Source organism: Cyprinus carpio, chromosome B22 (assembly GCF_018340385.1).
Source record: "Cyprinus carpio isolate SPL01 chromosome B22, ASM1834038v1, whole genome shotgun sequence".
Lineage (NCBI taxonomy): Eukaryota > Metazoa > Chordata > Actinopteri > Cypriniformes > Cyprinidae > Cyprinus > Cyprinus carpio.
The window spans coordinates 4,068,972-4,094,851 of record NC_056618.1 but is presented as its reverse complement, the minus strand read 5'-3'; the positions used below and the strand labels follow the sequence as shown (position 1 = coordinate 4,094,851).

Below are 25,880 nucleotides of genomic sequence, written 5' to 3'. Positions count from 1 at the left end.
TGTCACAAACCCCAAACAGAACAAGCCAATGAGAACATTCCAAAGTTATGACTGCATGAATGTCCTGCCTTTTTATCTATGTCTCTGTGACCATGACTATGCCATGCTCTGTTGTCCCCGAACACACACACTTAAACTGAGTGACACGCATTGTCTATATTTATTTTTTAAGTCAGACAGCTGCAGTACTAACCAAACAAGAGCAGAGCGAGACAGTGAGATAGATAGATTGAGGGACAGAAAGACAGAGAGACAGATGGAAAAGTGGATGGTGGGGACACGTTCATTTTTCAGCCACAGGAATATCGTGAACTTCTGAGCCAAGTACCTGATCTCCGGGATTCCTGCGCCTCCTGCTCTGGTTCTGATCGGATCATGGAGGGCGGTGGTGAAGCACCCATGAGCACCTTCATCATGGATGAGGAGACGCTCAAGAGGAAGCAGAGAGAGAAACTCAAGAAGCTCCAGGCCACAGGTGGAAACCCGCGGCCGGCGCGATCCCTCCTCTTCCTCACGCTGAAGAACCCCTTCCGCAAGGCCTGCATAAACATTGTAGAGTGGAAGTATCCTTTAATGAAACAGAAAATGATTTTAATTACAATAATGTGTTCATTTAGCATTTTCTGTGTTAAAATAATCACTAAACCGGTCAGCCAATCAGGTGTAATTTAATGCACATTATTAAAATATGTAAAAGTCATTCTGCAATACTATATATATATATATATATATATATATATATATATATATATATATATATATATATACAAAGAATATGACAGCACTAATATAATCGCAAATGTACATGTTTATGTGTGTATTTTGTATATTTATTATGTATACATAAATACACACACATTCATGTACATGTTTAAGGAAAATATGTTACGTTTATACATTTAAAATATTTATATATAATATTATTATTATACTATTATATTAACATAAATATAAACATGGAAATATTTTCAAATATATATACTGTTTGTGTGTGTATTATAAATACATAATAAATATACACATATATTATGTAAACAAAAACTTTCATTTTGGATGTCATTAATCATGATTAATCATTTGACAGCACTAATATATATATATATATATATATATATATATATATATATATATATATATATTATATATATATATATATAATTGTGTGTGTGTATATATATAAATGTCTCTACTGTCAATTTTGATCAATTGAATGTGTTTTGATGAATAAAAGTATTCATTTATGTAAAATCATACTCAAACTATTAAAAGGTTAAGGTAGTGCAACATGGTTTTGACTAAAATATTAAACAGCTGTAAAAATCAATAAAAATTAATTATAAATAAAATGTTCTAATATAAAATAAATAAAAAATAATAAAAATAATTTAAGAAATTACAAAAACAAAATTCTTAGTCATGCTTCAGTTAAGTATCAAATTCATCTCAAGTAAATCTCCAAAAAAAAAGACTATAAAAAAATCTTCATTTGCCATTTACCATTTAAAATAAGTTTACCATTTAAAATCATTCATTATAAAAGGTGCCAAATATGCAGTTATCAAAGTGTTTGAAAAATGAACTATGAGATAATAGCTAGTTAATGAGCTCATTCACTCTCGAGCGTGCATGTAGAGGTGTGTAAATGTCAGTGTTTCAGCACGGCACTCTGACATTCTGAGAGAACAGCTGCTCTGTCCTCCAGCTCACTAAATACAGACATGCTAAGCTCAGAGAATGCTAGCGCACACACATAACAACACACTGAGACTGCGGTCATCAACACACAGAGACATTGTTCAATACTGCAGTATTATGTCTATAACTTTAACACAGAAACGAGCAATAATTTGATGTTGGTGAATGTTTTTATTTTCCTGAACATTTCTCTCAGACCGTTTGAGATCATCATCCTCCTCACCATCTTTGCAAACTGTGTAGCTCTGGCCGTTTTCATGCCCATGCCTGAGGAAGATACGAATAACACCAACAACACAACAGACACCACCTCAAAAAAACAAACACAATATAGACCAACCTATAGACCACACCCTCATACGCTCCCTCAACATTTAAACCCTTCCCCAATACCTGTAGACTCTGCTTAAGACACACTCCAACCTATAGACCACACCCTCATACACTCCCCCAATACCTGTAGACTCCTCCTAAAGACACCCCCAAACTATAGACCACACCCTCATACACTCCCTCAACATATAAGACCTTCCCCAATACCTGTAGACTTCTCCTAAAGACACCCCCCCAAACTATAGATCACACCCTCACACACTCCCTCAACATATAAACCCTTCCCCAATACCTGTAGACTCCTGCTTAAGACACACCCTAAACCTATAGATCACACCCTCACACACTCCCTCAACATATAAGCCCTTCCCCAATACCTGTAGACTCCTGCTTAAGACACCCCCCCCAAACTATAGACCACACACCTCACACACTCCCCTCAACATATAAACCCTTCCCCAATTCCTGTAGACTCCTGCTAAAGACACCCCAAACCCAAAGATCACACCCTCATCTCACACACACTCCCTCAACATATAAGCCCTTCTCCAATACCTGTAGACTCCTGCTAAAGACACCCTCACCCCAAACTATAGACCACACCCTCATACACTCTCTTAACATATAAACCCTTCCCCAACACCTGTAGAATCCTCCTAAAGACACACCCTAAACCTATAGACCACACCCTCACACACACCCTCATACACCCTTCCCCAATACCTGTAGATTCCTCCTAAAGACACCCCACCCAAAAACTATAGACCACACCCTCATACACTCCCTCAACATATAAACCCTTCCCCCAATACCTGTAGACTCCTGCTTAAGACACACCCTAAACCTATAGACCACACCCTCATACACTCCCTCAACATATAAACCCCCCTTCCCCGATACCTGTAGACTCCTCCTAAAGACACCCTCACCCCAAACTATAGACCACACCCTCATACACTCCCTCAACATATAAACCCTTCCCCAATACCCGTAGACTCCTCCTAAAGACACACCCTAAACCTATAGACCACACCCTCATACACTCCCTCATACACTTCCCCAATACCTGTAGATTCCTCCTAAAGACACCCTCACCCCAAACTATAGACCACACCCTCATACACTCCCTCAACATATAAACCCTTCCCCAATACCTGTAGACTCCTGCTTAAGACGCACCCTAAACCTATAGACCACACCCTCATACACTTCCCCAATACCTGTAGATTCCTCCTAAAGACACCCTCACCCCAAAACCTATAGACCACACCCTCACACACTCCCTCAACATATAAGCCCTTCCCCAATACCTGTAGACTCCTGCTTAAGACACACCCTAAACCTATAGATCACACCCTCATACACTCTTAACATATAAACCCTTCCCCAATACCTGTAGACTCCTCATGAAAACACACCCTACACCTATAGATCACACCCTCACACACTCTCTTAACATATAAACCCTTCCCCAATACCTGTAGACTCCTCCTAAAGACACACCCTAAACCTATAGACCACACCCTCATACACTCTCTTAACATATAAACCCTTCCCCAACACCTGTAGAATCCTCCTAAAGACACCCCCCCAAACTATAGACCACACCCTCATACACTCCGTCAACATATAAGACCTTCCCCAATACCTGTAGACTCCTCCTAAAGACACACTCCAACCTATAGACCACACCCTCACACACACTCTTAACATATAAACCCTTCCCCAATACCTGTAGACTCCTCCTAAAAACACACCCTCACACACTCCCTCAATATACAAACCCTTCCTCTATACCTGAATACTCCTCCTAAAGACACACCCTAAACCTATAGACCACACCCTCATACACTCCTCAACATATAAACCCTTCCCCAAAAGCTGTAGAATCCACATACACCTACAGACTCCGCCCCCAAACACACTCTTATTATACAGTCTTCATCTGCTGTAGATAGTTTACATAAAATACGGTTTATTTAAATGTTTCCACATGTATATATAAAAAGTTCTTATAAAACACTGACATTGAACTATATCCCAAATAAATCTGTGTTAAGTTAGTCTTTTGGCAGAATAACTGACACCTAATGCCTGATAGTCATCCCACTAAACCCTTGTAAGCATGCGTGACCTTGACCAAGGTGACTGAAAGAAGCAGGTGCTTCAGCTGCATGCCGCTGGGACGCCTGCATGTGTGGACGCTTTAAAATTAGCCACAAACTCAAACTATATGCTCTCACACGTCTGCAGCACTCTCTCATCACTACAGTGTTATCTAAGGATGTTGTGATTTGTACAGTAATTTGATATGTCAGATTGTTCATTTTGTAATCAGGTCAACTTCAAAGCATTTCAATGGTAATAAAGTAATGCATCTTGTCTTTTTTCTATCTATCTATCTATCTATCTATCTATCTATTTACAGTATACAGCCAGTATACTGTATGTCAATAGAAACAAACAGTGTTCACTTCAAGCTAAATGCCATGTTGGCTGTAAAATTAACAGTGTCTGTGCCAGGGTCGTTTTCAAAATGCCTCAGCTGAAACCAGAGGAAAGTGTCAGGCTCTAGCATCTCTTCATCATGTTTCCACCAAATTTGACGTGTGTCAGTTGCCAGAATGTAAAAAGACATGTTGAGACAGATATTCAGAGTCAAAACAAAAATGTTCTGAAGTAGAAAAGCCACAATTGACACCAAACACCTTGTGACGGTTGGTTGTACTGAAGTGTGCTGACAGCTCCATTCATCTCAATGTTTTGTGTGTGTGTACTTTCACAGGAGAGTCTCGAGTACATTTTTCTCATCATATTCACTATGGAATGTTTCCTGAAGATCGTAGCATACGGGCTTCTCTTTCATGCCGATGCTTATTTGCGGAACTGCTGGAATATATTAGATTTTGTCATTGTGACAATGGGGTAAGACACACACACACCACTCCCTGATTATGGACAGAAAAATCCTACACAATTACAAACACTAACTGTGTGATGCCTCTCAGGTTGTTCACTGTCGTGGTGGACTTCATCAATAACATCAGCGGCGTGGAGGCGCCGGTGGAACAGAAAGGCGGGTTTGACATGAAAGCCCTCCGAGCGTTTAGAGTCCTGCGGCCCCTGAGGCTCGTCTCTGGGGTCCCCAGTAAGTGCCATAATCACCTTCCTCTGCTCACCTGTCTCATTTCTTGAGTTGGCTGGTTCAAGTGCAATATCTCCTCCAGGCCTGCAGGTGGTGATGAGCTCCATTCTCAAATCCATGCTGCCTCTGTTCCACATCTCTCTGCTGGTCTTCTTCATGGTCACCATCTACGCCATCATAGGCCTGGAGCTTTTCAAATGCAAAATGCATAAAACATGTTACCATGTTGGCACAGGTGAGAAATGAGGCAAGATTTGAGAAACTCTTAGCTGAGGTGAATTTACACAAAACCAAAATCTACCCAGCAGGCACAAAACATCATATGTTAATATTTGGTACAATTTTGGTTGTGATGTCAGGTGACCAAAATTTAGTGTCAATTCAAGTTCTAGGGCCTGATTTACTAACAGCTTATGCCAGCACAAAACGTCTTTTGATGTTAAAATAGTATTGTCAGGATTTACTAAAGACGTACAGTAAAGAATTAGCACTGAAAAGGTATGGACAGGTATGAACTTATTGAATATTCATTTGTAGGAGTTTCCCTTTCAGACGTAAAATTTATGGGAGGAGAGTATTAAAATGAATCACACAACGTGATTTACTAACGTTTGCACTCGTCAAATTACTGGTATTTGCGCCATTATTTAACGCTTAAAAAAAAGCATATCTTAAACTTTTTTGTGCCTGTGTTGCAAGTAGATCACCCACACCTAATGAGCATCGACTCGGATTATTTGTGAATATGCTAATTTCCACTGAGTTTGGTATATTGCGTTGATCGATATGTAAATGAGATGTTGCAACTGTTTTTCTTTAATTTGCATGTTTTCAGTATATCACATGCAGAAATTTTCATGTTTTGGAATTGCACTCTCGTGCTAATTTTCCCTGTTTAGTAAATCTGACCCCTAATGTCAACATTAATTTGATGTCCAAAACTGACGTCAACTGATGTTGATATTTTGCCATCTTCAGTAAATAAAAATGTAGGTTCATGATCTATGCTCTGTCATGTCACAGATATCATCGCCACAGGGGATGATGCACAGGCGGCTCCATGCGCTCAGGCCGGTAATGGAAGGCGCTGCACTCTAAATGGAACCGAATGTCGGGGTGGTTGGCCCGGGCCAAATAATGGCATTACCCACTTTGACAATCTGGGATTTTCCATGCTCACGGTATACCAGTGCATCACCACTCAGGGCTGGACGGATGTTCTGTACTGGGTCAGTGATACTTACCTTAACGGTTACACAAAGAGCAGTGGTTCCCAACCCTGCAGTTCCCCCAACTCTGGACATTTTGCATTTCTCCCCAACCGAACACACTTTATTCAACTCATCAGCTTGTCAGACTCCAAGACTTGAAATGGGTGTGTCAGATAAAGGAGACATCAAATATGTTGGGAACCACTGAGATAGAGGACTATGATAGGGATGCAAAGGCTAACTCTTGACCTATTATAGGTAAATGACGCAATTGGAATGGAGTGGCCCTGGCTGTATTTTGTGACTCTGATCCTCTTGGGCTCGTTCTTCATCTTGAATCTGGTTCTGGGGGTTCTGTGTGGGTAAGTCAAAACATTTGTGGTCTTCTAATTAGTATCGTTCTACTGATATTGTCCACATTTTAGAATAATGGAAAAGATTAGTAGGTGTGTCCCAACTTTTGACTGGTAGAGTACTAAGATTAACTTCAGTTGCCTTCTTTAAATGGATAGTTCGCCCAAAAATGAAAATTCTGTCATTAATTACTCATCCTCATGTTGTTCCAAACCGTAAGCAATGCAACTGACACGTTCAAGGCCCAGAAAGGTAGTAAGGACATCATTAAAATAGTCCATGTGACATCAGTGGTTAAACCGCTATTTAATGAAGATTTAATGAAGAAATAAATAAAATAACGACTTTATTTAACAATTTCTTCTCTTCTGTATCAGTCGTTGTGAACCACTGATGTCACTTGGAGTATTTTAACAATGACCTTACTACCTTTCTGGGCTTTGAACGTGTCAGTTGTGTTGCTATCTATGCATCTTCAGAAAGCTCTGAAGAAAATATCTTAGTTTGTCTTCCCAAGATGAAGGCCTTTAAGGGTTTGGAACGACATGACGGTTAAGTAATCAATGACAGAATTTTCATTTTTGGGTGAACTATCCCTATTTACTGAGCAATTTAACTGTAAATTATCCGATACTTGTCCTTCTCAATGTTGTCAGTGAGTTCACTAAGGAGAGAGAGAAGAGTTCTCGAAGCGGAGAGTATCAGAAACTGAGGGAGCGTCAGCAGTTTGATGAGGATCTGAAGGGATACATGGAGTGGATCACACAGGCAGAGGTCATGGACAATGACCAGGAGGGGCAAGGTGCTCAACCACACTCATAAATACACTTTAACAGGCTACAGCCATTGTAAATCAAGTCTGGTACAATCATGTCTGGGATTGGTCTCCACAGGTCTGCTTCCACTACAGGATGGATCCGACACAGAAACCCTCTATGAGCTTGATGCACTCAACAAACTCATGTATTATGTGTGAGTTGAGCGATCAGTTGCTAGGAATGATTGACTTCATATCCAAAATGTTTTTTTTTTTCACATACAAATTCTTTGAATTTCTCTGTGTGTGCATCTTACAGTCGACATGCTCGTCGCTGGAACCGTTTTTTTAGGAGGAAATGTCGTGCATGGGTTAAGTCCAGGTTGTTCCATTGGCTAGTGATTTTGTTGGTGTTCTTCAACACTCTGGCAATTGCAACAGAGCACCACGGTCAGCCCGAGTCTCTCACCAACTTCCAAGGTTCAGTCCTGCGCCCACTTACATCATTCCTCATTTATATCCCAAACAAGACTATATTTTAATATTTGCAAACTACTGCAGTGTACTTTCTGCATTACTTTTATCTAATAATTCAGTCAGAAATGCAACTTGTTTCATCATTTACTCACCCTCAAGATGTTTCAAACCTCTATGACTTCTGCTCTTCTGTGGAATACAAAGAATAAACATTGTTATATTCACAATTTCTATTCATTGAATGAAAAAAGTCTTTAACATTCTGCCAATTGACAATAAACTACCAATGTAACAACATAAAAAACTATCCAAAAGTTGATTTAAGCTAGTTACTTGTATTGTTTTTATCTTATTTGCAGACAATACCAATAAGGTGCTGTTGTCTCTGTTTGCGGTGGAGATGTTTATGAAGATGTACGCGATGGGCCTGCCGTCATACTTCATGTCCCTCTTTAACCGTTTTGACTGCTTTGTGGTGTCTGTGGGAATCCTTGAGATCATTCTCGTACGCATGGATGTTATGTCCGTCATGGGGATCTCCATACTGCGTTGCATTCGGCTGCTGCGCCTCTTTAAAGTAACCCGGTACGTGATCCTTGACCAATGTTGGAGAAAGTTACTTTTAAAAGTAATTACAATATTATATTACTTCCAAAAAGTAACTAATTACGTTAGTTTTTTTTTTAATGGAAATTAATGCGTTACATTACTTTTGAGTTACTTTTTAAATCTGAAAAGGGCTTGCTTTTTTGTTTTTAATATAAAAAGTTCCTCTTTTACAATTGTAAAAGCCCTCTCACAACAAAAGTGAAGTGAATACACCTCAAGCTGAAGGAAATGTAGATTCATGTCTGTACAGTAGAGGGCGCAGCTCAAACAAATCACATGAAGAATATGAAGCAAAAGAGAAGAAAGTTCACTACTTTTAAACAGTAACAGAAAGATAATACATAAATGTGTTTTTTTGCTTAGTATGGTTGAATCAGATCATCGAAGGTCAATGGTAAAGACACTGGTTAATGAAATGGGATTAAATACATAAATTATATTTGTCATTTAACATTTTTAATTATTGCAGGTTTGTATAATATTCTGAGTTAGCATTTGACTTTTTATTCATTTTGAAGAACACTGAATATGTTTTTGTGCAGGTGAGATGAGTAAATACATGTTCATTTTTAGTCTAGAACTACAGTAAGATCATGTTCACACACAATGCACTGCACTTACTCCTGATTTCTCAACATGGCAACAAGAGAGCTGTCAGTCAATACATGGAAACAATGTAACTGGTGTTACTAATTTGAAAAAGTAACTCATATATTTCCTTCTAAAATTAAAAAGTAATGTGTTACTTTACTAGTTACTTAAAAAAAAAGAAATCTGATTACGTAACTTGTGTTAATTGTAATGTGTTACCCCCAACACTGTTCTTGACACCACCGTGAAGAACTAAGCATGCATGACTGCATCAGAATTTACTGGAATTGTGCATGATTTTCAGGTACTGGACATCACTGAACAATCTTGTGGCGTCGCTCTTGAACTCTGTGCGATCCATCGCCTCGCTCCTGCTGCTCCTCTTCCTCTTCATCGTCATCTTCGCCCTGCTTGGTATGCAGGTTTTTGGAGGGAAGTTTAATTTTCCAGATGAGAATGTGAGACGAAGCAACTTTGACAATTTTCCTCAGGCTCTGATCACGGTTTTCCAGGTGAGTTTTTCATTCATATTACATTTACATTTAATAATTCAGCAGATGCTTTTATCCAAAGCAACTTACAAATGAGGACAATGGAAGCAATCAAAATCAACAAAAGAGCAATGATATACAAGTGCTATAACAAGTTAATTATTTGTAAATGTTTCTCAGTTAGCTTAACAGTACATGTAGCAAGGGTTTTTAAAATCATATAATAAAAAAGTAAACAGAAGTGTTATCCTCTAATCCATGCGTTTTTTTTTTTTTTTTTTTTTTTTTGCTTTTGTTTATTGTATAATAAATAAAAACAAACAAAGATAGAATACAAAAAGATTAGAGAAGCATGTTGCAAGCAGTAAATGTCCAGCGTAAGTCTAAAAGGACAATTTTTTATTTTGTTATTTTATAAAGCTTAGAACAAGAATAGAGAGTGCTAGCATTAGAGGGTCAAATAAAATGAAGATGTGTTTTAAGCTGATTCTTGAATATTGCTAAGGACTCAGCTGCTGGGATTGAGTTGGGCAGGTAATTCCACCAGGAGGAAACATTTAATTTAAAAGTCTGTGAAAGTGATTTTGTGGCTCTTTGGAATTAACAATAAAGCAATCTTCACTTGCAGAACACAAGCTTCTAGATGCACATAACTCTGAAGTAATGAATTTAGGTAAAGGGGTGCAGAGTTAGTGGTGGTTTTGTATGAAAAAAATCAATGCCTTGAATTTTATGCGAGCAGCTATTGGTAGCCAGTGCAAATTGATAAACAGAGGTGTGACTTGCATTCTTTCTGGCTCATTAAAAATTGATCTTGCTGCCGCGTTCTGGATTAATTGTAAAGGTTTGATAGAACTGGCTGGAACACCTGCCAAGAGAGCATTGCAATAGTCCAGCCTGTACAGAACAAGAACTTGAACAAGGAGTTGTGCAGCATGTTTCGAAAGAAAGGGCCTGATCTTCTTGATGTTGAATACTAAAGCAAATCTGCAGGAACGGACAGTTTTAGCAATGTGGTCTGAGAAAGTTAGCTGATCATCAATCATAACGCCAAGGTTTCTGGCTGTTTTTTAAGGAGTTATGGTTGATGTGCCTAGCTTGATGGTGAAATTGTGATGAAACGATGGGTTTGCTGGAACCACAAGCAGTTTTGTCTTGGCATGGTTGAGTTGATGGTGATGGTCCTTCATCCAGCAAGAAATGTCTGTTAGACAAGCTGAGATGCGAGCAGCTACCGTCTGATCAGGATGGAATGAGAGGTAGAGTTTGAGTGTCATCAGTATAGCAATGGTATGAAAAGCCATGTTCCGAATGACAGAACACTATGATGCCATGTAGACAGAGAAGAGAAGTGGTCCAAAAACTGAGCCCTGAGGCACCCCAGTAGTTATGTTGTGACTTGGACACCTCACCTCTCCAAGATACCTTGAAGGACCTATCTGATAGGTAAGACTCAAACCACTGGAGTGCGGTTCCTGCGATGCCCTTTGCCAATAGGGTTGACAGGAGGATCTGGTGATTAACCGTGTCAAAATCAGTGGACAGATCAAGCAAGATAAGTATTGAAGATCTGGAATCCGCTCTTTGTCCAGTCTTAGGGCTTCAACAACTGAGAGCAAGGCAGTCTCAGTTGAATGTCCACTTCTGAAACCAGACTGGTTGTTCAAGTGTTTTTTGTTCTGTGTGAGAAAGGTAGAGACTTGTTTGAACACAACTCGTTCAAGTGTTTTTGCAATGAAAGGTAGAAGGGAATCCGGTCTGTAGTTCTCTAAAAGAGTTGGGTTAAGGGTGGGTTTCTTAAGTAGTAGGGTTATACGAGCCTGTCTAAATGATGAGGGGAAAACACCAGTGTGGAGGGATATGTTAATGATGTGAGTGAGTGCAGGTACAACTGCAGGAGAAATGGCTTGAAGGAGATGAGATGGAATACAAGCAGACAAGTAGTAGGATGATTAGAAAGGATGAGTTTGGAGACTTCTGCCTCAGAGAGTGAAGAGAAGGATGTGAAAGAGTGTATGTTTGCTGATGTGATATGATGGCAAGATATTTTGATTTACAGTGCCTCTCCAGTGTCTCTGTTTTAGATCCTCACAGGTGAAGGCTGGAACTACGTCATGTATGATGGCATCTTGGCTCACGGAGGTCCTGCCATGCCTGGAATCCTGGTCAGCATTTACTTCATTATCTTGTTCATCTGTGGAAACTGTATCCTTCATGCAACACAGATGTGTGAGATGTGGAAATGGCCTGTGATATGGGTAACGAATATGATTTTCCTGAGCGGTTACCTGCAGATATCCTCTTGAACGTCTTCCTGGCAATTGCGGTGGATAACTTAGCAGAGGCAGAGAGTCTGACCTCCGCCCAGAAAGAGAAGGCAGAGGAGAAGAAGCGGAAGAGACTTCTTAGGTGAGTGCCAAAGGTCAAATAGTAGGGAAAAGTGACTTTTTACAGACATTTCTGACGCTTAGTTTTTTCTTTGTGTAGAGAAAACCTACCTGATAAGGCAGAGGAAGAAAAGGCCATGCTGGCAAAGAAACTAGCCGAGCAGAGAGCCAAGATTGATGGAATTCCCACCACAGCCAAGGTCAAAACCACCTGTAACTGACATAATGTCGTTATTATATGAAATGGTGTTAGAAATGTATTTTGCATTTACATTTTCAGTTAGTCATTTAGCAGTTGCTCAAACGGCAACTTTACAGACTAACTAAAGTTGAAAAAGTGAAAAGCATAATAGTTAAAATTATATAATAAATAAAAAGAAAACAGATACAATATAAAAAGAATAGAGCAAGCTAGTGTTAGAGGCCTTTTTTGCTTTTTGTTAATTGTATAATAAATAAAAGAAAACAAATAGAATACAAAAAGAACAGAGAAGCTAGTGTTAGTTTTGTTTAAAGAAGACAAGCAGTTAGTAAATGAATAGATTGCGAGTTTAAAAGGGGCAATTTTTTTAAGAAAAGAATTAGAATAGAGAGTGCTAGAGTTAGAGGGTAAAATAAAGATGTAAGAGATGTGTTTTTAGCCGATTCTTGAAGAATTCAGACAATACATGTAAGTATTCACGCAAACATAAGAAGTTATGTCTTAAGAGAACATTTAGGGAACTGTTGGGGAAAAAACTTTGGATGTGTAACATTATATTAGATCTGTGCATTACAGTAAGTCTTAATATAGGCCGTCTGTCTCAATGTTAATCAAACGATAAAAGAAGTGAGGGAATCACTCAATGCTCTTGATTGACCTGCTTTTGTAGTTTAAATAACTGATTTATTTGTAATAAGTCAACACGTGTCGACTGACATCACACTAATGCCAGATCTGGACAATTCTGTCTACAAAAAACAAATTAAAGGCTAATCTGACTCACGAGTTTCTTTATGTTAACGTGCAGCTCAAAGTGGACGAATTTGAATCAAATGTGAACGAGATTAAAGATCCATTTCCTCCAGCTGATTTTCCAGGTAAAACAAGGGATAATTTAGCTTAGTTTACTAGGTTTTATGGCTTACCGTTAGGTCAGTCTGACGTTTTGATTGACTTGTTGGCCAGGTGACGATGAGGAGGAGGAGCCAGAGATCCCCCTCAGTCCTCGGCCTCGTCCAATGGCAGACCTGCAGCTCAAGGAGACAGTGGTACCCATGCCAGAGGCCAGTTCCTTCTTCATCTTCGGCCCACAGAACAAGTAAAATCTCACCTGCATTTTCGTCACCCTCATACATATTGGGAGTTTCACTAACCAGGTTTCATCTAAAGATCCAAATATAACAAAAATGCAACATTTGTGACCGTGGACCACAAAACCAGTCATAAGGGTATAAATAAATAATCTTTCCATTGATGTATGGTTTGTTAGGGTAGGACAATGTTTGGCCAAGATACAGAAAAAAAATCTGGAATCTGAGGGTGCAAAAAAATCAAGAAAATCGTTCAAATTAAGTACTTAGCAATGTATATGTGACCCTGGAGCACAAAACCAGTCATAAGTCAAAATTATCCATTTTATTTTTATGCCAAAAATCATTAGGCTCTTAAGTAAAGATTATGTTCCATGAAGATATTTTGTAAATTTCCTACCATAAATATATCAAAACTTAAATTTTGATTAGTAATATACATTACTAAGAAATTAATTTGGATAGATTTAAAGGTGATTTTCTCAGCATTTTGATTGTTTTGCACCCTTATATTCCAGATTTTCAAATAATTGTATCTCAGCCAAATATTGTCATATCCTAACAAACCATACATCAATTGAAAGCGTATTTATTCAGCTTTCAGACGATGCATAAATCTCAATTTCAAAAAAATGACCCTACTGCTTTTGCGCTCCAGGATCACATTTGTGGAAATGAGTCAAAGAACAAAATTGTCACTTCCTGATAAACTGGCACTAAATGTCACTAAGAAAAGTAGAGGTGATGGAAACATAGCTACTGTTTATTAGGGTTTCCTTTGATTTTTCTGCTCAGGTTCCGTAAACTCTGCCATCGCATCATCAATGCTACAACCTTCACCAACATCATCCTCCTCTTCATCCTGCTTAGCAGTATCTCACTGGCTGCAGAGGACCCCATCGACCCCATGTCCTTCAGGAACCAGGTACACAATCTCTAGACTTGCTTATATCTACTTGTTCCTACAGTTGCCGTCAGCAGGTACCCTTTCTTACTGTGCTCCAGGTCCTGGCCTACGCTGATTATGTCTTCACTTCAGTTTTTACCGCAGAGATTGTGCTGAAGGTGGGATGAGGCTTCGGTGTGTGTTCTAAGAAGCTGTTTTGTTGCGTTTTGATTCTGTGAATGGTTCAGTGCTCCTTTGTCCACTGCAGATGACCACGTATGGTGCCTTCTTACACAAGGGGTCTTTCTGCCGTAATTCTTTCAACATCTTGGACCTGATTGTTGTCGGTGTCTCCCTGCTGTCCATGGGAATGGAGTGAGATTTCAGAGCAATCTGGCCTTTTTCTGACATAGAAATAAAGCAGACTTAGATCAATAGAAAAGCTTTACATACACTTTTGCATTTTTCCACAAATAGGGTGTTTTGGAAAAAAACAAATGTTCTTTTACAGTCCTCATGTCTCTCCGCAGATCAAGTGCCATCTCGGTGGTAAAAATCCTCAGGGTCTTGAGGGTGTTGAGACCTTTAAGAGCCATAAACCGAGCTAAAGGTCTCAAAGTGAGTTGTCTCAGAGCGTCTAGTTTTGGGATTATTATGTGACAAATGTCTCCCTGTTCCTCATCATGTCTTTGCTGTCTTTTAGCATGTGGTCCAGTGTGTGTTTGTGGCCATCAAGACCATCGGCAACATCGTTTTAGTCACGATGCTCTTGGATTTCATGTTTGCCTGCATTGGTGTTCAGCTTTTTAAGGTCAGATAGTTCGCTCTTCAGCATCTATGCATGTATGATATTGTAGTCTGGTTTAATTTAATGTGTGGATTTTTTTTCTGTTAATCCGGCAGGGGAAATTTTTTTTCTGCACAGACCCGCTCAAAATGACGGCGGAAGAATGCCGGTATGGTTGAAGTTTCCTTCTTTACTCTGAGATCTCAAAACTCTTCAAATCTACATAACTTTCTCTCCCGGTGATGCTCTCAGGGGAATGTTTATACAACACCAGGAACATGCTCTTCACGACATGGTGCTCGGTCACCGTACATGGATGAACAGCGACTTAAACTTTGACAGCGTTTTGAACGGCATGCTGGCTCTCTTCACCGTGTCAACATTCGAAGGCTGGCCAGAGTAGGTTTTTCAAACTTCCTTTCATACTTGTGACCAGTGCTGGCAAAATGAGTGTGAATGCGCAAAGGCATAATAATTAAAAGAATTTAGATTTTGGTCTAATTTGAGGTTTTCACAAGAATTAGTTAATTAGGCCCTCTTATAGAACGGATAGTTCCGGTCCTTGATTCTGATTGGTTGAGCTGTGTTCAAAGCTGTTGTAATATACTCTACAAACACACACCTCTTTCTTTACTTCTGTGTGTTGCTTGGCAACTACTTTGTTGGAACCACAACCACAACTGTTTCTGAGGAACTACATTGTTTGGTGGAAGAATACTGTTTTTATTAATATCATTACACTGTATTTGCTCTGTTTTATTTTGTGTAACCTTATATGTTATGGAATAACCATTTTATAAAAGCAATAAGCCACGTGAAGCCGTGGTTTACAGTGAATTATAACAGCTAAGGGGCGTTGTTAGGCATGACGTGAAGGGTTCTTGGGGCTTATTGCTTTATTCTAATGATCCCAATGCTCCAAATAGTAATTAAACTTCCAAAAATGATCTTTATTTGTATGTTTACTAAGAGGAGTACCTTTATTCCACTTGCTTTTCGAGCCGACTCTCATCCGAAGCGCACACATAAAGAAGCGCAATCCTGATAAATATATACAGAATTACAGTATTTAAGTATTCACGCAAACATAATCTGTTATGTCTTAAGTGAACATTTGGGGAACTGTTGGGGAAAAAACTTTGGATATGTAACATTATATTAGATCCCTGCATTACAGTAAAGTTTCTTGCATACCGAGTCTGAAATTTTTTCTTTTTTTTTTTTCGAATTTTTTCTTTTTTTTCAAATTAATCTTTTGATTAATTGTTTTTCTTATTTGAATGCTTTCGTTTAGATGTAAAATAAAAAAAGTTACTTGTTTCTTTTGTTATATTTGTTCTTCTTTATAATTTTTAATAACAAAGATAAAATAAAAATAGCTATACTGTGATTATTAATAAAGTAATGATTATTAAGAAAAAAACTGAATAAAATATGCAGAGTTGCTAGGTGATTTTTATTTGCAATCTTCAAAAAACTTAAACTCGATTTTTCTCAAAACCGACTTTGCTGACTCCGTCAACTTTAAAAAGTGTGTTGCTCAGTCATTTTTTAATCCAATTCCAACAACTCATACATAATTCTGAAGGTCTTTTAATGGAGAATGTAAAAAATAAAAATAACAAATTTTTTAAAATTTGCTCATTGTGACTCATTTTGCCAGCACAGGTCACATTTGCACAGTAGCTCTATTTGTCTTCACATACACTGTATTGCCAAAAGTATTGGGACACCCCCTTCTGACTACTACTAGATATGACTACTTCAGTAATTTCCATGAGTACAAATCTTAATGTTTAAGCATATATTTGTATTCAGTGACACTGTAGAATACTGTTCCGTCGGTAATAAATAACTACACTGGGACAAATGACTAATGCACTATTAACATTGTAATAAATATTATTACCTAACAAGAAACTCTGATGAACAATTTATTAACTAATAGCGCTCAGTTGATATGTTCATAATTAATGTGAATTATGCATAATGAATAATTAATTCTAAAATGAAGTATGAAATAAATAAAGTAGTTCTTAGGGAGGTATGAAAAAATAGTAAGTACTGATTAGCTAATGGTGAACTACCACATTTCACTTACTAATTCATTAATCAGAGTTTCTTGTTAGATACTAGTCGTTACTAGAGTGCTAATATTACGTTACTCATGTGTTCTTGTGTAGCTATTCATGAATGATGGAACCTTATTCTAAAGTGTTAACTTACATTCTAGGGAAATTATGTGCTTCTAATTTTATAGCAACAGTTTGGACTGGACTCTTTTCTATTCTAACATGACAATGCCTCTGTGTATAAGGCAAAGTTCAAAAAGAAATGATTGATTGAGTCAGTATGGAAGAACTTGACTGGTTTGGTGTGACTTTAAATGCAGATCTTGAGCCAAAAACTCATCACCAAACAGCACTGACTTGTACATATGAATACAGTCATTTTAGACACTTCCAAAACTGTTGCAACAGATATGGGAGTGCCTTTTTCTGTTCTAAAGAAGGGGGTGCCAATACTTTTGTCCATATAGTGTATGTACAAGTCATTGCATTTAAATTAACACCAGGCTCAAGGTCTGCATTTAAAGTCAAACTAGACCAGTCAAGTTCTTCCACACTGACTCAATCCATCATTTCTTTTTAACCTTGCCTTATACACAGATGCATTGCCATGTTAGAATAGAAAAGGGTCCTGTCCAAACTGTTGCTGTAAAATTGGCGTCCCAATACTTTTGGCAATATAGTGTAGCTTTTGATGAAAATCCTGAACACATTTTCCTAATTGCATCTGTATGTGCAGCTTGCTGTATAAAGCCATCGACTCGAATTTGGAAAATGTTGGCCCAATTTACAACAACCGCATTGAGATTTCCATCTTCTTCATTGTTTACCTCATCCTCATCGCCTTCTTCATGATGAACATCTTTGTGGGCTTCGTTATCGTCACCTTCCAAGAACAGGGAGAGCAGGAGTACAAAAACTGCGAGCTGGACAAAAACCAGGTACCAAGCGTCACTCAACCGATCGCAAGATGAAGTCACATGGTTCCAGATTATAATGTGTTTTTGCATGCACTTTCACAGCGTCAGTGTGTCCAGTATGCACTGAAAGCCCGACCTCTGAGATGCTACATCCCTAAAAACCCGCATCAGTACCAGGTGTGGTACATCGTCACGTCTTGTTACTTCGAGTACCTGATGTTTCTCCTCATCATGCTCAACACCATGTGTCTGGGGATGCAGGTGAGAACACAGAGGTACAATCCCAGACGAAACATATTATTTGAATAATAGTTTGAATCTCACTGAGTCTCATTTCTTTATCCTTCAGCACTGTAATCAATCAGATCACATCACCCATCTTTCAGACATGCTGAACGTCATCTTCACTGTACTGTTTACAGTGGAAATGATCCTCAAACTTGGAGCCTTCAAAGCAAAGGTGAGCCCTCCATTTAGACTGCTGCCGGAAAACTGCTTATATGTGACCTAAAAACCAGTCATAAGGGTCTTTTTTTATTATTACTGAGATTTATACATCATCTAAAAGTCGAATGCGCTTTCCAATGATGTATGGTTTGTTAGGAGGACAATATTTGTCTGAGATACAACTATTTGAAAATCTGGAATCTGAGGGTGCAAAAAAATCTAAATATTGAGGAAATCTTCTTTAAAGTTGTTCAAATGAAGTTCTTAGCAATGCATTACTAATTACTAATCAAAAATTAAGCTTTGATATATTTACGGTAGGAAATTTACTAAATATCTTCATGGAACATGATCTTTACTTAATATCCTAATGATTTTTGGCATAAAAGAAAAATGGATAATTTTGACCCATACAATGTATTGTTGTCTATTGCTACAAATAAACCTGTGCTATTTAAAACAGCTTTTGTGCTCCAGGCTCACTACTTCTTAAATGCTTAAGTGCAGCATACTGCTTTTAAGAAGTGTTTCTCTCTGGTAGGGTTACTTCGGGGACCCTTGGAACGTCTTTGATTTCATAATTGTGGTGGGCAGTATTGTTGACGTCATACTGAGTGAAATTGATGTAAGTTTCACAATGTATTGACTCTACCTGACTTTAACTGTTGTATCATTCTCAGTGAGTGCTGATATGGGCTTTCACTCATTTTCTCTGGTAATTTCTTTATCTCCAGGCGGCTCTTGCTGCTCAGGGTGGACTGTATTGTCTCACTGGCTGTTCTGTAAATATTTACAAACATTTGTTATTATTTCACATCTACACATCACAGCATGACTCTACAATTCAACAGAATGTATTAGTCCTGCAAGCAGAGCTGGTTAGGAACTGATTGACTGTAATCTGGATTATGTCATCAGATTCCAAAAACAAAGTACTTGTAATTAGATTATATTACATTTTAAAATACTTGTATTCAAACTTTACTCAGAGATCAGACATTAGTCAGGTGCTACACAGCATTTGAGCACTGATTTACAAAAATAATTTCAAGTTTAAGAAGTTTTTCAACATTACATCTGCTACTGATGACAATTTTACTAACTACAATTTTGTAATGTAATTTGGAATCAGTAACGGATTACAACTTGTAAGTAATCTACCCAGCACTGCCTGCAAAAATAATCCAACATTGCAACTGAAATGGATTCACAAGATTCAAAGTTTAATCACTATCTTACATTTTCCCTCTTTTCAGGAAGTGAATCCAATGCAAGCCATAGCAGTAAGTAAAGCTTCGATGTGTTCTTACCAAGAAGATCTATGCTGGTGTTATCCACAGATTCTCAAGTGTTTTTATTGGTTCCTCAGGACTCTGAGAATATGAGCGTGTCAATCACACTCTTCCGGCTTTTCCGTGTCATGCGTCTGGTGAAACTGCTCAACCGTTTTGAGGGCATTCGCAACCTGCTGTGGACCTTCATCAAATCATTCCAGGTCTGATGCTCCACATCTAATAGACGTCTCTTTGACATCTGATAGGAAACGTCCTATAGACATATTGAAGATGAGCAAACACTCTAAAAAATACATCTCATGGACATCAAATAGACATCTCTGTGATGTACTTATGGTCATGTAGTCTGCCACAAAGTTTGCAATATGTAATATTTATATTATAGATATATAGATTATAGATACATAAATATATAGATTTGGGTAAGCATTACATGACCAAGATGTTTTCCTGAATATCAGCACAATTGCACTGACACTGATTTCATACAATAGTAGTTCAATAAAAAGTTAAAATTAAGTGATTTACATTTTAGACAAAATTTTGACTGTTCTGGCTCAATTTCGCTGATGAAAATCATTCCAATCGAAGCCTCTAACACTGTTGTGAGTCTCCAAACAACACAGCAGCATTTCATTACTGAACGAATCGAGTCAGTGATTCAGTGGACCACTCATAAAGACTTGCTTCGTTTCTGAATGAATCAGCCGTTTAATTTCTTGTTGCATTTTCCCCAACATTACTTGTTTGTATGTTCAAAATAAAAAATATATATATTCAAAATAAATTGTTGCATTTTCCCCAACATTACTTGTTTGTATATTAAAAGTAAAATATATATATATGCATCTTATGGTAAATGTTTGTGTTTTTCAGGCTTTGCCATATGTGGCTCTCCTCATTGTTATGCTGTTCTTTATCTACGCTGTCATCGGCATGCAGGTAAACACACCCACAATGAGTGCGATATATTCAGTGTTGTGCTAAATGATAACCTACCTGTTCTCTATCAGGTGTTTGGCAAAATCGCACTATTAGATGGTACCGTGATCAACCGTAACAACAACTTCCAGACATTTCCTCAAGCTGTTCTACTGCTGTTCAGGTAGTAAGTGTGAACGTTTTGCTGTGCGAGTTTCTGAGCATGTTTGTGAAAACACATATCTGTCCTCAGGTGTGCCACAGGGGAGGGGTGGCAGGAGATCATGTTGGGCTGTTTGTACGGTCAACGCTGTGACCCCAAGTCAGAATACCTACCTGGAGAGGAGTACACCTGCGGTTCTGGATTCGCTATTCTCTACTTCATGAGTTTTTACATGCTCTGTGCTTTTCTTGTGAGTATTCACTCTCGCTCAAACACTAGCACGTTCTCCAGGGAAGTTGAAGACATCATTTTGATGCCAGATGCATGTGTTTTTTGTTTTTTCATACTTCTGAAATTTTACAATATTTGTGAACTCTGCATGTACAAAACTACACTTCTCTTCACTTCACTTCAATAGAAAAATGCACATTGGGTGTGTTTTTGCTTTAGCAATTTAAATTTTATATATCATATAACACATTTATGAATTGAATCATTATATATTCTATCATAAATGCACATTATGGGATTTTGTACATGCAACTACAAACTTAGTGTCAATATAGATGCTGTATCCATTGTATCCACCATATATCTCGCTGACATGCAACTCAGAAACTCTGGGCTTGGAGAAAATCCCGCTTGAGATTATGACTTTGTGGTGGCATTCTTGTGCGTTCAACTCGTAAATACGATCAACGTGCCATATGTGGTCTTTTGCAGATCATTAATTTGTTTGTTGCTGTGATCATGGACAACTTTGACTATCTGACCCGTGATTGGTCGATACTCGGGCCGCATCATTTAGACGAGTTCAAGAAGATCTGGGCTGAATATGACCCTGAGGCAACGTAAGCCAAATAACACTACTCTAACTTTAAAATCAACATGCAATGGCATTTGCAACATTTTATTTCCATAATTGGACACTTTTGGACATTCAATATTCAATTTTGACTTCTTCAGGAATTTAATGAATAGTAAAAAAGTGTCTCTTTATAAGAGTGGTTAAAAAAATTAAAGGGATTGGTAATGTATCTGTGCTTTTCTGATGTTGCTCTGTAGGGGGCGCATTAAACACCTGGATGTCGTGACGCTGCTGCGGAGAATCCAGCCACCGCTTGGGTTCGGAAAGTTTTGCCCCCATCGTGTTGCCTGCAAGGTGAGACACATTTAACACACAAACACATTCATATGCACATACCAGTATAATCATTCATTCTCTGTGTTACCGTGTTTATTTCCAGAGATTGATTTCCATGAACATGCCTCTGAACAGTGATGGAACCGTGACGTTCAATGCCACGCTGTTCGCTCTGGTCAGAACTGCATTGAAAATTAAAACCGAAGGTTTGAGGCATTGTATACTATTTCAATACACGTTATACTTAAAAATTTAATGTTTAATTAAATTCGATTGGCAATTATTTGTGAAATTTACTAGCAAATTCTTAGTGAAAATTGTAAGCTGGTGCAGATCCGAAATACATTTATGAAAATTATGTTCATACTCACCTATTAAAGCACAAATTCTCTGAATTTTCATCCGTCAGGTAATTTTGAGCAGGCCAATGAAGAGCTGCGTGCCATTATTAAGAAGATCTGGAAACGCACCAGTATGAAACTGCTCGACCAGGTCATCCCACCAATCGGAGGTAATGCGGTGTCACCAATAAAACGGATGATACAGAATAATAAACTGGAATAAAATTGGCATTATTAAATGTTTACTAAATCACAGACGATGAGGTAACAGTGGGGAAGTTTTACGCCACGTTCCTGATCCAGGACCACTTCAGGAAGTTCATGAAGCGCCAGGAGGAATATTACGGATACCGGCCCAACAAGAAAAACAAGAACACCACGGAGATACAGGTCACACGTCTCTTCATCTCTGCATGTGTTTCATGCAACAATCAGACAGTTTTAATTAGGGCTGCATGATTAATCGAATGTGATACTCATGCGCATCTCACCAGTAAAGCCGGTTCTGTGATCATTAGTAAATCTCCATTTGCTGCTTTCAGATGGAGCAGCATTTACTACACAGAGCCGTAGTTCACTGACAAGCTACGCAAAAAAAAAAAAAAAAAAAAAAAAAAAAAAAAAAAAAATATATATATATATATACACACAATTAATCACGTGATTATGAAATCGTTCACGATAATGAAAGCTGTTTGCATAGCTTCACAGTAAACTACGGCTCTGTGTAGTAAATGCTGCTCCATCTGAAAATACCACATTTAATAACGTTTTTACTCCAAACTCACATCATAACGTCAGACGAGTGTTTTAAATAAATCCTTCTGTGAGATGATGTGGCTTATTACACAGAAAAAGGTGCGCAACATATTTCATAGCATTCTAAGCAGGGGTAAAGGCATTACAAGATTGCGATTTCATTGCGATTTATCTTAGTCTCAATCTCTCGTTCTCTCAGGCGGGTCTGAGGAGCATCGAGGAGGAGGCCGCGCCTGAGCTTCAGCGGGCCATTTCTGGAGATCTCCTGAATGACGAGGAGATGGACCGAGCCATGGACGAATCCGGAGAGGAGGGGATCTACAGGGTGAGTTGAGAATAAAACAGATCAGAGATGATAAAATTAGGTAGAGAACGATTAAAACGTGCTGCACAGCTGTATCTCACCTCTCTCTTCTTCTGTTCAAAACGAGCAGGAGGCCTGTTTGGAAACCATGTGGATCGGTTTGCGATGGAGAGGGGAACCCCGATGGCCACCCAAGTGACCAGCCAGCGCCCCCTACAGATCACAGACAGCAGAGCGGAGGAGACGGAGGCCACGGCCGCATACGCTCATTACCACGCCAACACCAACACCAACAATAACACCAACACCAATAATAACACCAGCAGACAGAGGTGAGAGCGAAGGAAAAACAATAACATAGAAATAACACCATTACACTTGATGGAAGAACTTTTTATGCAATTATGAAGAAGGTAAATAGGATCAATTTTGTGCAGTAACAAAAATAATGCTTTGACAAATTATTACACTTGATAAAAAAACGTTTCTTTGCACTTATGAGGAAGTCGAAAATAAATCTGTATTAAGAAGGTAATAATAACCCTATTTAACCTTTTTATTTCATTTAGATTTGAGGTTGATTATAAATTAAAAACAACATAAAAAATATATCACGTTCGCAAGTTATTATATTTAATGAAAACTTTTTTCTTTGCAATCATGAGGAAAATAGAAAACAAAAATAACTCATATTTGATTAAATAATTTGTTTACTTGCAATTATAAAGACAACGAAGATAAATTTTAAAGGATTTAAAGGTATTTTAAAGGTAAACAGAGTAAATGAGAAATAATTTTAAAATAATAGCAATTTAGCAAAAGTTTACATTTATTAAACAAATTTGTTTCTTCGCAGTTATGACTTAAAATATATGTGTATTCAGGTTGATTTTAAATTAAAAATAACAAAATAATAAAGTATTAAGAATTATTATTTTATTTGGATTTCATTTAGATTTTAGGTTGATTATGAATGAAAAACAACATAAAAATAACACTTTTGCAAGTTATTACATTTAATGAAAGAACTTTTTTCTTTGTAATCATGAGGAAGATGAAGATAAATATGTGTTTAGAAGGTAAATAGGGTTCATTTTGATTTCAGGCTGATTTTAACATAATGTGACTTTATAACTTAATAAAAGATGTTGTTTCTTTGCAATTATGACAAAGATAAATGTGTATTAAGAAGGTAAATAGGGGGCATTTTGATTTTCACTTTTTGAAAAGTAGGCTGGGATGTGATGATATCCAGCTAAGATCTCATCTTCCAACAGAGGTGAAAGCCATTTCCCATCATGCATCAGTGCATCCAGACAGTACGGTCCAGTGAGTGCAGCTGAGTTCCTCATCCAGGAGGTAAGATCAAACCTTCACAGATGTCAGAGCAATTAAGAAAAACATCTTAAACTTCACGTATTCTTCTGGTTTTGCTCCTCAGGCTCTGACCGCCGGAGGTTTGGAGAGTCTGGCCAGCGACTGGCATTTCGTGTCCGTGACAAAGGCAGAGATGGCCGAGGCCCTTCACATGGATCTGGCCGCACTGGAGAGGAAATCAGCAGCCGCTCTTAATAAACGTAAAGGACAGTGTGTGTTCAGGAAGAGGAAGACGCCTGTGTCTCGTCCAGATAATACACACTGCCAGGTGTAACGGTCATCAGAGGCGTCTGGTAGAGCGTAATTAAGGCCAAGCCAGAGAGAAGACATTAACGAGTCATCATCGGGACTCTGACATAACTGTGAGGACTGTTTCATGAGACAAAAAAATCATCCAAAATAAATAAATTAATCATAATAAGTGAAAGGGCTGATAATGGGTTGTGTATATATCTACACTGCCATTCAGAAGTTTAATTTTTTTTTACAGGAGTCTCTTCTGCTCATCAAGGCTGCATTTATTTAATCAGAAATACAGGAAAAAATATAATATTGTGAAATATTGCAATGATGTAAAATAACGGTTTTCTATTTTAATATACATTCAAATGTAATTTATTTCTGTGATGCGCAGCTGTATTTTCAGCATCATTACTCCAGTCTTCAGTGTCACATGATCTTCAGAAATCATAATATGATGATTTATCATCAGTGCTGGAAACCGTTGTGCTGCTTAATATATATATTTATATATTTATTTATTTTTTGGAACCTGTGATACTTTTTTTCAGGATTCTTTGATGAATAAAATGTTTAAAAGAAGAACATTTATTTGAAATAGAAATCTTTTCTTACAATATAAACTACCATTCAAAAGTTTGGGGTGAGTAAATTTTTATTATTTTTTCTTTTTTTTAATTCAGCAAGGATGTGTTAAATTGATAAGAAGTGATGGCAAAGATTTATATTGTTAGAAAAGATTTATATTTTAAATATATTCTGTTCTTTTTAACTTTATTCTTCAAAGAATCCTGAAAAAAGTATCGCAGTTTCCAAAAGAATATTTGGTAGCATTAATTGTTAATTAATTGTTGCCAGCATTAATAATTCTAATAATAAATCAT

At 37.8% G+C, this 25,880-nt stretch overlaps 1 protein-coding gene and 1 long non-coding RNA gene across 2 annotated transcripts; one reads left to right on the top strand and one right to left on the bottom strand.

Annotated features, from left to right (window-relative positions):
• On the top strand, positions 1-25,137 carry cacna1sa (calcium channel, voltage-dependent, L type, alpha 1S subunit, a). The gene is made up of 43 exons (XM_042749108.1): positions 1-563; positions 1,892-1,990; positions 4,807-4,953; positions 5,037-5,176; positions 5,256-5,408; positions 6,197-6,402; positions 6,643-6,746; positions 7,395-7,540; positions 7,632-7,710; positions 7,815-7,975; positions 8,332-8,557; positions 9,477-9,684; positions 11,748-11,868; positions 11,958-12,072; positions 12,151-12,250; positions 13,061-13,130; positions 13,219-13,351; positions 14,139-14,268; positions 14,349-14,408; positions 14,498-14,604; positions 14,760-14,847; positions 14,933-15,040; positions 15,133-15,185; positions 15,269-15,415; positions 17,825-18,026; positions 18,108-18,266; positions 18,355-18,465; positions 18,994-19,077; positions 19,187-19,234; positions 19,709-19,735; positions 19,822-19,947; positions 20,624-20,689; positions 20,761-20,852; positions 20,922-21,081; positions 21,555-21,682; positions 21,897-21,993; positions 22,079-22,181; positions 22,385-22,486; positions 22,573-22,706; positions 23,275-23,400; positions 23,503-23,711; positions 24,657-24,738; positions 24,821-25,137. The coding sequence occupies exons 1-43, from the start codon at positions 376-378 to the stop codon at positions 25,028-25,030; spliced, it is 5,355 nt and encodes a 1,784-aa protein (XP_042605042.1). The 5' UTR covers positions 1-375; the 3' UTR covers positions 25,031-25,137.
• On the bottom strand, positions 19,103-22,483 carry LOC122141518. The gene is made up of 5 exons (XR_006157861.1): positions 22,347-22,483; positions 22,064-22,157; positions 21,913-21,986; positions 19,763-20,000; positions 19,103-19,232 (listed from the first exon to the last, which is right to left on the bottom strand). It is a non-coding gene; the product is annotated as an uncharacterized LOC122141518 (long non-coding RNA).
• Positions 25,138-25,880: the final 743 nt, after the last annotated feature.